The sequence below is a fragment of the Catharus ustulatus genome, chromosome 3 (genome assembly GCF_009819885.2).
Source record: "Catharus ustulatus isolate bCatUst1 chromosome 3, bCatUst1.pri.v2, whole genome shotgun sequence".
Taxonomy (NCBI): domain Eukaryota; kingdom Metazoa; phylum Chordata; class Aves; order Passeriformes; family Turdidae; genus Catharus; species Catharus ustulatus.
This window is the reverse complement of record NC_046223.1, coordinates 109613393-109628883: the sequence shown is the minus strand read 5'-3', so window position 1 is coordinate 109628883 and position 15491 is coordinate 109613393. Positions and strand designations below refer to the sequence as shown.

General features: G+C 36.8%; 1 protein-coding gene across 7 annotated transcripts in view; it reads left to right on the top strand.

Moving 5' to 3' along the window:
• The window catches only part of PUM2 (pumilio RNA binding family member 2), a 68117-nt gene that overhangs the window by 19611 nt on the left and 33015 nt on the right, over positions 1-15491 (top strand). For 4 of the 7 annotated variants that reach the window (XM_033054664.2, XM_033054663.2, XM_033054661.2 and 1 more), the window contains exons 2-8: positions 1680-1748; positions 7538-7643; positions 7927-8114; positions 8729-8901; positions 11853-12123; positions 12402-12495; positions 14348-14473. In XM_033054664.2, the coding sequence (XP_032910555.1) occupies positions 1698-1748; positions 7538-7643; positions 7927-8114; positions 8729-8901; positions 11853-12123; positions 12402-12495; positions 14348-14473 (1009 nt within the window). In that variant the 5' untranslated portion in view covers positions 1680-1697. Of the gene's footprint in view, positions 1-1679; positions 1749-7537; positions 7644-7926; positions 8115-8728; positions 8902-11852; positions 12124-12401; positions 12496-14347; positions 14474-15491 lie in introns of those variants that run through there. The other 3 variants (XM_033054662.2, XM_033054660.2, XM_033054665.2) reach the window with 2 other exon arrangements.

Below are 15491 nucleotides of genomic sequence, written 5' to 3'. Positions count from 1 at the left end.
TTAATATTGTTTTGTAATTGAAAATAAAGTACACTACCTCAGCATGAACAGGCCTAGGTAAGACAATCAGTTCTCTCAGCAATCTGTAGAAGACATTGTTTTCAGAAACTGTAATATTCAAATTCAGAAGTCTTCAAGGTTTGAGTTTGATTTTTCTTTTTAAATAATTGCTCTTCTATCCTTACATTTTCTATGTGCATGCACAAATATTTGATTATCCCTTGGAGGTAATAAAAGTTTTTGCATAATGTATGAATCTATTTTTTAAAATATTAATTTTAAGAAAAATGTCTTTAGCTTTTTTAGGGATATGTTACAATCTGCTTTCAGTTTTTAAAAGAATAAAATCAGCCTAATTAACTTAAGTGTTAGCATTACTGGAATAAGGCCAGGGTGCTGATGTACCTACCCCATAATTCAGTCTGAAACTAAATTTGCTCTTCACTATCTCAGTGAAATTGTTAGGAAGTGATTTCAGATTCCATCTTAACTAAAATATTGTTCTTCTTGAGGGAATATTTCTTTGAGCTGTGAAATTTCTTTGTCAAAAGCACAGAAACACTCAACCTCAGAAGTTAATGGCGTAGAATGATTGAGGCAATAACAATAGCTGGGAGTAGAATTTCGAGAATGAAGCGACTATTGGCCACTTTTCCAATGCTAAGACATTTTGTGCCAGAATGCTGAAAGCACCAGATTGTTTTTTTTGCCTAGTATTTGAGGATCTATTGAAAAGTGTTAGTTATGTGTTATCAGCTGTGTGGAGTAGCTTCATTTTCAATTATTGGCTGGTGTAAACAGATGGATTTAGTGATGAAAGCAACTCCTCAAGAGAGACTGGTGTTGGGAGGGAAGCTAATTTTACTTTGATCTTGAATAACTTTACCTGCTGCATGTCACTATTGAGAGAGAAGGGAAGGAAAAGAAGTAGCTCTGAATTTCCTTTTTTAATCTGTTTTTCTAAGCTTACCCTGGCTTTGAAAAGTCCTTATGGAAACCATTTTTTCAGGCAAGAGTGAACCCAGTGCATTGGGTCTGTGCCATGGAAAAAGGAGGTGGTTTGTTGCAGCAGCAACTCTTACTTGAGTAAAATACCTTTCATATTTACAACAAACAAAAAAAAGAACAATCTGCAGAGAAGCAAAAATGCTATTTCCTGGCAGAAAACATGAGGAACTGCGATAATGCAGTGAGATATTTACTATATTTATGCAGTTACTGTATTTTAAAAGCAGCACATTTCTAGTAGGTTTTGAGACCTGTCTTGTGAGGTTTTCTTTGTTTGCTGCCAGGTGTAATCACTAACACAGTGTGCAATAGTTCCTCTCCTTTCTAAAGGATTTTATATACTCAAATTTTCAATTTCACCTCTTTTTTTTCACATTCATTGCAGATGTAATACTGGCTACTGTTTCTGTAGTGAGCAATATCTGTACAGATATGTGGAGTTTAAACTGTTTAAGTCTCTTGGAATTTCTTGCCTATTATTATATTAGCAGGGTACGTTAAATTGGTCACTAGCTGTATCTGTTCATGAAATCTAGATTCATGTTCAGACTAAATTGGGAAGCACATTTTTTTGTGTGCTTTCAATATTCAGAAACATTCTGGAGTATAGAAAACTCTTACTTTTGAAAAGAAGTGACTAATGGATTTTTCTTTTGGTTTTCCCTCTACAGGTTCGATCTGTGGATGAGATGAATCATGAGTTTCAAGCTCTTGCCCTAGAATCTCGGGGAATGGGAGAGGTAATTTTTGAGGGTTGAAAATACAGTTGATTTGGAAATGTTAATAGAGTTTAAGAAGTCTAAATAATGCAACATGAAGCAAAGAGCTTCTTTTAAGAACAAGTTAATTATTTCTGTCTAAGGTGAAGAGAAACTAAGTACGTTAAAAGAACATTGGGATTGTAATTGACTGGTTCTGTTGGGTCTGTGCCATTCTTGTTAGATGAACAGTGATAGTTCTAGGGAAGTGAAAGGGTAACTTTTTGTAAGAGTACAATTCTATGAAAGGAGGCATGTTTTCACTCTCACTGTGTCTAAGCTAGTGGAACAATTGCTTGCTCACTCCTGAGAAGCCAAGGAGACTAGGATTTTAAAAAAAAGGTTTGGCTCCAATAAAAGTAACTGGCATACCCAGCAGTAGTGTGTGGTAATTTACTATTTTTTCACTGGTAATTACTCCTTAAAAGATTTTAACTAGGCTGAAGAGTGCTGTTATGTAATTTGGCTGGAGGGAAGGAGGACTATTTCTTTTGATTGATTTGATTTGTTTGGGTTTCTTTAAGTCGGTGTACTTAAGGTTGGGGGAAGGAATTTAAGAACATGAAGGGTGACTTGGCTTCTTCAAAAGCAGTTCCCTGAACTGTTTAGAAGGTAATTGACAAGTATTAGGGTTATTTGCCCTGACAGGACCTGGTGAAGAAATTTGTGTTGAACTAAGATTTCAAATGTGGATCCTTTTATCTTACTGAATATTTGCCTAATTCAGTTGATAGTTGAACCAGTGACAATATTGCAGCCTAACTTTCTTAAAATGATGGTAGAAGTCTTTATAAAAAATGAAAACTTCACTGATAAAAAAATACGTGCTGTGTTCTAGTTGCTGAGTGTTTCTGAGCTGACTTGTGGCCATTCCTAGTTGATTCTTTCATTTTAATGAAGCATTCAAGCAGTCACTTGGCTTTTCAGCAGTTTTTGCTTCATCCAGGGTTGTCTTTGAATCATCTCCCATTTGAGAAAAACAATCATAGATGAAGTCCTGTTCTTTAGAAACCTGAGTAGCCACACTACTCCCCTCCCAGCTCTTAAAACTCCTTTTGAAAAATACGTTAGTGAAGTATCTGTGATAGTACTAGCAGTGTGATAGAGTGGATGGTTAAAAGTTATGATGGTATTTGGTCTTTTGACACCCACAAAGTACTCCTAAAAGGTTGAAAGCAGTGAAAGTGAAGGATGGCGCAAATGCCTAGGAATTAAATTACAGTATACATGACTGTTCATACCAATCCCCATTTTAGGTTATCTCAGATGGAGGAATGTATTTCTGCATGATTAGGATTCTGTTGGTTTGTTTTCATGACATTCAGTGGATTTATAAAGTTGTTAAAACCACACACAAGGAGTCAGAGTTTTGATACAGTACTATGGCATCAGAAATTGATACTGTGTTGTGACCCTGCACTCACCAGATTATTTTGTCTTTCATTTCAATGATATCTTCCAGGTGTCTTGAGGTAATGCAGGTTCACATAGCTAGGTTGACTTACTCTGTAATTTTCTTGATGTATTGCACAACAATAAAGTAGTTCTGGGATACATTCCATGACTGTTTTAATCTTCTTGATTATAGCCTTCTAGAATATTAAGGGAAACATCCTTATAAAGTAAGCTAGAATTGGTAGAGGCTCCTACATGTTATCCTTCATACGCTTTGAAAGGTGTGAAAGAGGTCACATCAAGTGAACTGTTTCTAGCTGTTGGGAAATCATGTTCCTCATTTTCTGTCTGCCAAGATTTTCCTCTGAACTGAAATTAATTTCTTTTTCATAATTCTAATCATTACTGTTACTTTTCTTCACAACTGGCTGTCAATACTTGGCATTAGGAGGCTGTTAAGTCTGTGTTGCAGACATCTTTCTCTAAATGTCTCTTAAAATTTTAGCTTGGTTTAATTGATACATTGATTATACACAGATGATACTTCTGACTCCAACTCCCAAAATCTCTGGTGACATGTAAGGTCACATTAGTATTCTGTGTATTTCTCTCTTGACATCTGTTTGCTGTGTCAGGGCAAGCCAGAGTGGGCTGCAGGACTTCTAGTGTGATTCACTGCAGCCACACAAAACTTACTGCCAAACAGAACAGAAAACTAAATCTTCTTTGGATAATGTCTGTTGGTTGAACTTACAGGGTCAAAGCACACAGAGTTGATTTTAGGAACAAAGTATTAATTTCTAATGTCAAAACTTCATTTAGAGAAATTCAGCTGAAGTGTTCATTGAGCTCTGTAGGAATAACTTCCGATCTTAAAAATAAAATTTAAAAAACAATTTAAAGAGCCTTAATTCAAGAGACAGTAATGGAAACTGTGCAGTTTCCTATCAGAGAGCTGGTTAGGAGGCAGTGCTAGCATAACTGGTTGTTATCATTTGTGCCTAGTAAAGGGCTTTGTTCATCTGGCAGACACCTAATTGGGATCAGTGCTGATACTGAAAAGGACACACTTAGTGTACTTTTGAGAGTGTTTAATAAGAAATACAACAACCTGCTCCATTATTTTTACTTATAATGGGATGTATCTTTGTAAAGTTTCTGTTTTATTGTACTAAATGCGCAGAATGTTGAGGAAAACACATACTATCAAAGAGTAAAGCACAATGATTTAAAGTACCTGTATTGATTTGAGATGGCTTCTAGATGAAGTCTTTTTCAGTAGAACTAATCAAGCACATTGTTTTTCTTGTCTGTCAAAGAGGAATATGTTTCGTTTTTCTGAAAAGTACTTTTTACTTTAATTCCACAATGAAAAGATTTGGCAGCTGATAGGGCTGCTTATTTGACAATCCGAGAGCTAATACATTCATTTAAAAAGAGCATAATGTATGTCATAGCCATCTGTCAAAATAAATAATAAATCTAAATCAGTGGCTCTCAGGGAGTTGCAATATTGTTAGCTTTGTAAAATTGCATTTATTTATTTCAGAGACTTTGTTGTGTAGAAACTTTATGAAAATCATTTCAGTAAATCTGTTTAGTCTTCCGTAAGAGTTTAAATTTAGCCTCTCAGTATGGATGATGCATTGTTTTGTATTAAAGATACTTTATATTATTTGTGTACCAAAGTGCATGAAGACAGAAAGCAGTTGAATTTATCTGTTTGGAATTTGAGAGTAAGTAGTTTAAAAAAAAATTTTAACAAGGCAAACCTCAAAAAAAAATCAGAACAAACCTTAAACTCTCACGAACAAGAACAGCAGCAAAATCCCCCCTGAAACAACTTGTACTTTTGCAGTGAGAGTTAGTGCTTCTTTCTACCAGGGAAAACTACCAGAGTCATGAATGAGTTTTGATATCAAAACCAGTATTACAGTGTGTTCTGCTCTAAATTTGCTTATTATTCCTAACACTGAGTTGTCTGAACATACCTGATAGTGGAATAGCTGATAGTGGAATTTATTAATTTCAGGGTAAGCATATTTCAGGTAATTCTCATTTTATGACACCCAAGATAAGTACTAGATGTGTTTTATTCTGACAAGGTTGTTTTAGGTGGTGACACCTTCACTTACATGTTTCAAAGCCCTCAACTGGATGCATTTGTGAAGTTGACTTAGCATTTAAAATAGAATGTGATTCTCAAAACCAGGGTTATGTAGATAACATTAAATTCTTGCTTTCTGTCTACCACTCTCCTATAAAATAAAAATCAAGTAGTATTGCAAACCTGTTACAAATAGAAAGCTAAAAATTATGTGCATAGGCAGATCTGGAATTTGCTTTTAGTTGAAATGCAATTGTAAGAGTCCATTAGTCTGTTTCTCTGCCTTTGGATGGCTAACTTCATCCCTTAAATTTGGGGTAAACTTAACATCCTGCTACTCACAAAGTATGTTTGGTTGACACCTGGTGGTGACTCTACAATGCATTTCAGAGGGAGCATTTCTGTCAGGGCAGATCACAACAGTACAGCACATACTGCAAGTGTAACATTCTCCTGTATGTTTTGTTGAGCTTTGGTTGCTTATCATTCTTCCACCTGAATCATTCTCTGTTAATGAATTTCTGTAAGGAACTCAGGGATTTGGGGTTAGCCAGTCAAACCCCTTGATTTCTGGTAAGAGCTCTGGGCAGCACAGAAAAACAGCAATGCTTAAGTTTGTCCAGAGGAGCTCTTGTCACCTCTGTTGCAGTGTTAACACTGGGGCCTGCAAGTGGCAATCTTAGCCACCTCCTCTTGAGGCTGATTTCACAAGCGCTTTCAGTGTCACACTAAGAAATATCTACATTATATACTGACTCCTGTTAGTAGCTTCATCAAGGTTCATGCTAGCCAACTGTGAAGTTCAGAAAGATTCTCAGTTACAAAATTTAAAGTTCTAAGTACAGCATTACATTTTGCAGAATCTGATGAATCTCATGGATCATGCAGCTTTCTTGTTCCCTGCATTTTGCAAGTTGTTTTCACTTTAGTTTCTGTTGCTCTACCTTGTGAAGTACCTATTTTGTCTGAGAATACATCTTTTTAGTTACATAGAGAGAAAATATGTCATGTAGAGTTTGGCAGCTGTACTGTTACTGATGGGAAAAGATACAGGAATAAAGTAGTAAAATCAAAGTGAAAAGGATGCTAGCATTTGAGGAATTCTTGATTGTGTGGTGCTTCTGTCATGTCACACTAAGTCTTTCTGTCGTTGAAGACAGTACAAGAAGTGATACTGATCTAACATGACACTTTCTCTTTAACAAGTAGCAATGAAAAAAAACCCATACATCTAAATAAGTGTTGGTGTGTGGAACTTCACATGTGAATGTCAGATTTTTAACAGCCCTATGGTCTAAAGGAGCTGACTTGCTGCCATGTGTATTAGTCACTTTCTAAAATTTGGAACATGATGCATTTCCAAGTGAAGGGAACTTCACAAATGAACTGCTGCTCTTTCTGGTTATCACAGTATTAGTTAACAGCCAAGCTTTTGAGTCTTTGGCAGGAAGACTCTGTTAGTTAAAGCTTCTGAGAAGATTGTCTTGATTTAACACAGGGATTAATTTGAGTTGCTTTTTTCACAGCTGCTTCTATATTCTGGATTTCTTCCTCATAACTTCAGAATCTCAATCCTGTTTGGGTCGTTTTAACAATTCCTTTTTACAACATTAGCTTCAGTAATGGAAAGTAGATTTCAAGTATTAGGATTTCCTCAGCAATGTGCATTGCTTTAGTGAAAGCTGAATTTTGTATCAGTCCTCAGCATAGGAAAGATGTGGACTTGTTAGAGTGGGTCCAGAGGAGACCACAATGATCAGGGGGCTGGAAAACCTCTGCTGGTGCTATGGAGACAGGCTGAGAGAGCTGGGGTGGTTCAACCTGGAAAAGAGAGCTCATTGCAGCCTTTCAGTACTTGAAAAGGGGACTTGCAAAAAAGGAGGCAGAGCAAATTTTTACAAGGGCAGATAGTGGTAGAATGAGGGAAAGTGGTTTTAAATTAAGAGGAGAGATTTTTGATTAGATATAAGGAAAATTCTTTACTGTGTGGGTGGTGAGGGACTGGAACAGGTTGTACTGAGAAGTGGCTGCCTATCCATGGAGGTGTTCAAGACCAGGCTGGATGAGGCCCTGAGTAACCTGCTCTAGTAAGTGGCAATCCTGCCCATGGCAGGAAAGTTGGAATTGGATGGTCTTTAAGATCCCTTCCAACACAAACCATTCTGATTCCATGATGTAAAATTAATCACTTGCATATCCTCTTAATAGTATTGCTATTTCTGTCCATTTGTAAGCATATTTAAATAAAACCATAATGTTCTTTTAACAGCTTTTACCTGCCAAAAAGTTTTGGGAACCTGATGATTCAGCAAAAGATGGACAAAAAGGGATATTCCTTGGTGACGAGTGGAGAGAGACTGCATGGGGAACTCCTCGTAAGTGGTTGTCTATGTACTGAAAAATCAGTCATGATTGCTGAGTGTTATTTCAAAGCAAATATTAAACTCTGCATTAAATTTTGTTTTCCTTTCATTTTAGTTGTGAAAATGTGTACTGCATGGTGATTGTGTTTCTATAGCCCATTTTGAAACCGTGATTTGGAATTTTTTATTTAATTTAATTTTTGTCTTCATATTGCTGTTGTAATGAAATGCAAAAACATTACAAGTTGTGTTTTAAAAAGTACTATAGTTTTATTTATTTATTTGTTTTTAACAGACCATTCTATGTCCCAGCCTATTATGGTACAGAGAAAGCCTGGACAGGGTTTTCATGGAAACAGTGAAGTAAATGCTGTATTGTCTCCACGATCAGAAAGTGGTGGCCTTGGAGTGAGCATGGTAGAATATGTGTTAAGTTCCTCTCCAGCTGATAAATTGGATTCCCGGTTTAGGAAAGGAGCTTTTGTAAGTAATGCAGTGTGTTAAGCTTGCCTGGTTACCTACTGTGGTCTTTGTTACATGGTTATATTTTCTATTCTCTTTGTCTGTTTTTATTTTTTAACTCTTCTTCAGAAGGAAGTGTGTAGTTGCTATCTGTCTGTCTTCCTTGGTTGGAGGGGCAAAAGAGGGAAGTGGTTTGGGAATCTTAACTAAATAGCTGTCTTAAAGTGCTTTCCTTAAAACTTTATTTAAAGGTTAATAGCTTAAGTTAAAATGTGTGATGAGCTTTTTTCAAGATCTTCCTGTTCTATGTTTTCATGCGGGTTTGTTTTGTAACTGGATGTTTTAACTGTATAAAATAAACTTTGATTCAAAGTGTTACTGCTTTAGCAGCACCGCTATAGTTAAGGTTGAGTTAGCTCTTCCATTATAAATCTTGGCATTCCTTTTCACATTCTGGCAGTTATTAATTGCATGTGGTTGAAACTTGATGACCAAGTTACCCACCAAATGCAATTTAATTGACAACAAACTGTTTGTATTGTTTACGTGCACTGTAGTGTAGAATTAGGTCACCTTGTGGTGCTCCTATTGTGTTCTGTTCAATATTCAGAATCAAACAGATTCTTTTTCCTCAGGGCACTAGAGATGCTGAAACAGATGGACCTGAGAAAGGAGATCAGAAAGGCAAGGCTTCTCCATTTGAGGAGGACAAAAACAGAGATCTTAAACAAGGAGATGATGAGGATGTTACTAAAATAAATGGCAGAGGTTTGCCAAATGGAATGGATGCCGATTGCAAAGATTTTAAGTAAGCTTTTAACTGTTTCTCAAGAAGACAAGCATGTCTCTAAAGGGCATTATTACAGTTCTGGTTTGTGTGTCAGCTTTAAACATTACCCAGCTGCAGACTGATTCTTCCCTCTCAAGTCCTCCCTTTCCCACTGTGCCACATGTTTCTTAGGATGTCATTAATGTGTGTGTCACTTCTCATGAGACAAATTCATCTTAACATAGTAACTATTAAAAGTAAATGGGTACCTTCTGAATGTGGTGAATTAAAGAGGGATGAAAACTTTAACCCTTCTAATGTCAAACTAAATTTCTTTCTCTCTCTGCTTCTTTTTAATGCTCTTTTGCATCTGAGTGTTCTTGTAGAGAGTAAGTCCTACAGAATTTTAACTTTCCTTCTGATTTTGCTAGTGGATACCACAGCCTAACACAACTAATCATTTCCCCATAAGTCTTTATAGAAGCCATATCTTTGACTAAAGTGGAGCAATGTATTTTCCTATTCATATAATTAAATGTCACCTATGGAATGGTGGTGTGGTTTGGTTGTTTCTGTAAGGAAAAATAGATTGGACCAAGCTCAAGCTTTTGAACAGTGAACTCTTACATGACAGCACAGCCAGTCTCTTTTTTTCCCTAATACTGAACTGCATTTTAAAATGGGTATTTTTTAAGGGTTGATCCTTCTTTCTTGAATGACTGCAATGCATTTGTGTCATACAGAAGAATTACAAAGATAGAGAACAAGACTACTGCTCATAAATTTGTGTTAATGTGATGAACATGACCAGATAGTTGTGGTTTCATTAGTGAACAAACATATTAAAATGCATATTTGAATCCCATACGTAAGTATTTCCTACCTTTTAAAAAAATGTATTTACCTGAGGCTAAGGAGGGATTCTTCAAGTCTGTTTTTCAAGATGTATCATTGAAAAGAATACAATACCAAGCATACCAGAGAGCTCACATTGGCTCCTTTGGGATGCTGCTGCAATAAGCACAATAAACAAAGTTACTTTCATTGTTACCCATCACAAATACAGAAGAACTTGTATCCTGCTTTTCTTTACCAGTATCTATTTCAATTTTGAAATAGGTGTTTGTAAAGTACCTTCTGTATTATTTAGACAGAAGTTATTTAAAAATGCACAAATGCAAAAAAGCATCCAAAGCCAGTAAACCTCTCAAAAAAAATAAATTAAGGCCATCTAAATGAAATGGGCCATATAAAGTGGTGGTATAGAGCCCTCCAAACAGAGGTTTATAATTGAAGTATTGACACAACTTTAACTATAGCAACAGAACAGCACCAGAACAGCAACCTGTATTAGCTAACCATAAGTATTAACAAAGAAACTTCATCCTGTCCTCCTCCTTGTGTTTTTATTGTACTTGTAGCATTTTTAAATTAAGTATGTACGAAAATAACTGCCTTTTTTCCTTTTGTTCTTCACTTTGTTGATGCTGTATTTCACTTGGGAAAAATAGGGACTATTAAATGGCTTTAAACTCAAGTTTTGAGCAAGACATGGTTACTTGCTAGGATACTTAGATGGTAAGCCAACATGCTATATACAATCATCATGAGGTTGCTTGTTACATTAGAAAAACCTCTAGTCAGAAAACTCCTCCTTTCCTTGACATATTTTGTCCAGACTAATAAATTCCCTAAAAGGCTGATTTCTAGCTGTACAGACATAAGTGTTATCAGCCATGACATAAGTGCTAGTAGATTGCTTCCCATTAGTCATGTGCTTCAGTGAGGAGCAGATACTTTGGCTTTGGAGCCCTGAAGAGGAAACAGAACAGGTAGTACTGAGGCTGTGTCTCTGACCTAGAATTAGCAGTACAGCAAACTGGTCTGGCACTGTACTGCTAGAATAAACATAGGTTCTTCCTGCAAGATAGCATTTGTTATTTGAGCCCAGTTTTCACAAGTAAAGCAAACTTAACTACAAGTTTTACATTTGCTGAGAAACAATATATAATCATAAAGTTCTGCCAGTGCAATAAGGTTAGAGGATCATAGATTTTGTCACACAACTCCTTTCTAGTAGTTAACTTAGATTTTTGCTAGTAAAAATTGATAGTTTAAACTATATGGCCTCCCACAGAAGGTGCTGTACCACTCCAAATTAAGGTATCCTAAATCCAGCCAAATAGTGTTGGGAATCTCTTTAGGATGTTACACTGTTGACACCTCACTTCATCTGTTTGCCCGTAGGTGTTTATAGGTGTACAAGATGTCCCCTGTAGTCAGTAGGAATGTGATTAATACTGCCAGTCAGATGAGAGAGCAATTCAGCTTTTATCTCTAATACTGTATCTATGAGATTGTATGTTCTGTTCAGGGTTATGTTAGGAACACTTTTTCCCCACCAATCATCAGTGTAGTATAGTTTATTAAATGAGTTGTGTACAAAATGAAATGTTTTAGTCACATGCTAAATGAAGTGGTGCATTTTACTAAAGGTAAAAATATATTGCTTGCTTTTCAGATGTCAAAAATGGTTACTATATTATATGTTTGTCTTTTCCAATTGAATTTTTTCTATGTGATTCTGTTCTAAGTGTGAAATGCCCTTAGCCATTTCTTCTTTTTAAGTTTCTCTTCGGTATATTTCATGTCACTACCAAAATACAATAGAGACATCCCAGAATTCATAGATGACTACAACTCACTCAAAACAGCCTCACAGATCAGTTTGTTTTTTCTCACAAGTGATATGAAGGGCTCTGTAGTCAGTCTTAAACTGAAAAAAACCAAATTATGCTTTAGAGTTAAATGCATCCTTTATCTTGAGCCATCAGTGCATGCTGGTTGAAGATGTTAAAATGAGTCTGTCGATTCCCTTTGTAAAATCAAGTCTTCAGTTCAGAGCTGCTTTGAAAGTAGAAATACTGTACTGTGCCCATGGACAGCTTTGTTTAAGATTGAAGAGTCTGTCTTAAATTTCTCCTAAACAGTCGTACCCCTGGAAGTCGACAAGCCTCCCCAACAGAAGTAGCTGAACGCCTGGGCCCCAATCCCAGCACCACAGAAGGATTAGGTCCACTTCCCAATCCTACAGCCCACAAGCCTCTGGTAGAAGAATTTTCAAATCCAGAAAATCAGAATCTAGATGCCATGGAACAAGTTGGTCTTGATTCTCTACAGTTTGACTATCCTGGCAATCAGGTACAAATGGACTCTTCAGGAGCTACTGTAGGACTTTTTGACTACAATTCTCAGCAGCAGGTTAGTAATGGACTGTGGCAAATTGATCCTTGAAGTTGATTATCCTCTTGATAATCAGTCATTTCAACATGCACTGCATTGAATGTTATTTTGTCTGTGACTTAGTCAAGTGCAAATAACTGTATAATTAATCTAGAGGAATATTGTTGCATAATTTTCTAGTTTAGTAACTTGCTATTATGGAAGCTTTGACCTTTTTTTTTGTTAGCAAATCTGAGTATATTATAGCTCTGAGTTTTGAAAACTGAAATGTCTTTTTTCTTTTTTTTTTCCAATAGCTTTTCCAGAGGACTAATGCTCTGACTGTTCAGCAGTTGACCGCAGCCCAGCAGCAGCAATATGCACTGGCTGCAGCTCAGCAGCCGCATATAGGTGAGGTTTCAGTACAGTACAGCAAGTGTCCCTGGCAAAAGTGGGTGTGTTGCTTTGGTAGAATCCTGTCAGATTACCCAGTCTTCTCATTTAAATAGATACTGATCACTTGGCCCATTTCAGTGATTCTCATGAAAGCTCAGAATGACTGCCTATGACTTTAGTGTTCTAAACGGAGGTTTTCTGTGGTAAATTTTCCCCTTTGGACAGGTGTATACAAAGTAATAAAACTTACATTTGTTTCTGTAGAATAGTAGTTGAATGTTGATGGGAGTAAAAGTTAAAAATGCTCATTGCTATAAGCAGTAATAGAAACACTAGCTTTATATACTAAAAACCAATATGCAATTCTAAGATTCTATTGCACTTTAGTATTTTTAGTAATCCAGTACTCCATTGTAGAGTAGAATTTTGAAATCATACTGTTGCATTGACTGAGTTTGAGTTTTTCCTTGTTAATGTCACCGTTTAAACAGCTCTTTCTTCTTGCAGGTACCCTTGTGATAGAGCTAATTCTCTAGCTGGCATTTTTTCAGTGCCTTTAGTTCAGTGAGTTAGTTAATTACACAAAGTTCTTTGTATGCTGTAACTTAACAAGGAGGCTTTATTTCAGTGACAACAATTTTATCTTCCACTGTGAGGAAGCTGTTGGTGTTTAGGGGAGGGAGGTTGAAACACACATGGAAGCATTTCCTTGTTTATGGAAGGGAGGTAATCAGGGTTTAAAGATTTCCACCCTCTCCAGTTCCACTGGGCTATTGAGGTGTGTGCACAAATGTCTTTCCTCTGTGAGAAAAAAGGGATTCTCAGGCAGGCAGAAGTAGGAAGCATGGACTTGTGTCCATGCTCTCCTGCAAGTAAGATTTCCTCCCGGCTTGTTTAGGTAGGTTGGGAGATCTGCTCAGACAGGGATCAGCAGCCTGTAGCTGGGACTGAAAAGCAACAGCTCTTCACTGTTACATAGCTGACAAATGCAGGCTGAGAGCTGGAAGGATGGCAGATTGAGATGTTTGTATGAGTCCACAGGTCCTGTCTTTGACTTCTAAACTTTGGAGAAGCCTCTACTTTATCTGAAGTGCTGACTGAGTGCTGACTTAAGTTTTCCTCTTTAAAATGCAGCCCCTTCTCGTGTGCATATTAATAGCAATTTATCAAGAAATATTTGGAAGGAGGGACATAGATTGATGTACCTGACTTATTGCAAAAGTTGCTGACTCAGTGTTGGATAAAGTACATGAACTGGACTGACAGGGGAAACTGTGTAGCGATACTTTGTTTGCTGGAGTTTCTGCAGTTGTCTCCTTCTGTTACAATTCCTATATCAAGTTAGGATTCTTGGGAAGTAAGATTAGTATCTCGTAACTGGCTGTTTAAAAGCTAGGTCTCTGACTTAAACCATCTGGTTAAATCTTTTATTAATTGTCTGTGAAGGGAGATTTTTGTCTCTAGCAGGTGGTTCATTTCATCTGGCTGATTCACTTCAGATGCTGGATGACTTGTCTGCTACACATTTCCTTGCAAGACTAGTTTAACTTTCAGATAGTTGAAATTGGGCAAGATAAATTCCACCTTGAATAATCCCTTCTGTATAAGGATGGATAGACAAATATGAGGTAAATCTTGGAGTCTGTAGATCCAACAAAACAAAGCTATTAGGCCTTGGGATTAGTAAGAAAGGACTGATGAGAAGACACTGAAGTGTTGATTTCTGTAATTGCATACCTGCCCATAAGAGCTTCCAAAGTACAAGCAGTTCTGATTTTACCAGATAGGCTGTGTGATTTGGGTGGTGTGAATGTGATGGTGCTTGCTAAGAATGTTGCCTGTAATGAAACTCTGTTTGTTACTGCAGCAGGCGTATTCTCCGCAGGCTTGGCCCCAGCTGCTTTTGTGCCAAACCCGTATATTATCAGTGCTGCTCCTCCAGGGACTGACCCGTACACTGCAGCTGGATTAGCTGCAGCAGCTACCCTAGCAGGTAACTGAACACTGGAAAACGTCTGTCTTGATAATTCCACCAAATGAAAAGAGAAAAAAAGGGAAATCGGTCCTGTTTATTCTCTGGAAATGTAGTTCTAGGGAGGAGAGATTTGTAGGAAAATGAATGCTGCCATTTTGAAAATCTTTACTAAAAGAGAAAGGATTTCACTTTGTTAGAGATGGATTCCAGGTTTCTTTTGTCACTGGATTTTTTTTGTGTTCTAAGAGTGTTTAAACTTAATAAAGTGCCTCTGACATTGACAGTATGTATTATTTTCAAAAGATGAGACAGGTAACATTTCCTTGTATGTTTTTGCTCAGTGCATTAGTTTTCTAATTCCAGCTTTTCTCATTCCCAGTGGGCATGAGAATAAAGATGGTTTCCAGCATGCTAAAAGGTCCAGACAACAGAGAAACCCAGGAAAATCTCTTAAAATGTTACTAGATATCACTGTGAAACAACATGACTGAGTATTCAAGTCCCATCTAGTGCTCAGACTTGAGCATAACATTAAAAAAAACAAACAACTCCTTTGTTTCCATATGGTGTTTCAGAGAGAAGGCAGTAGAAAAAACTAAAAGACATGTATGCATAATGGTTTATATGTACAATGCCATGATACAGAGAGGTGATTCTTCTACAGGTTCTTCATCAGTAGACTGGAAGAGTTAAGTGTGCCCTCTTTGAAGAGCATCATGTATATGCAGGGGAGGCACAGGCAGTAGTTGTTCCTATAAGCCAGAAAGAGGAAAATACACAGATGTTGTATACCTGTGTGTATATATATATTTTTTATATCAATATACAGGAGGAATCGCAGATAATCAAAGTCTCAGTACATCACTATCAGGAGGATAAATTTTGTTCATTCTGTGATATTCTGAAATGATCTTTTCTTCCAAACATGAAAACTGATTTTGAATGTACTTTGGTACACAGACTCTGGATGCTTTAAGGTTTTTCTTTGTCATCTGAGTCTCAAAAGGGTATTCATTTTTTTCATAGAGAAGCTATG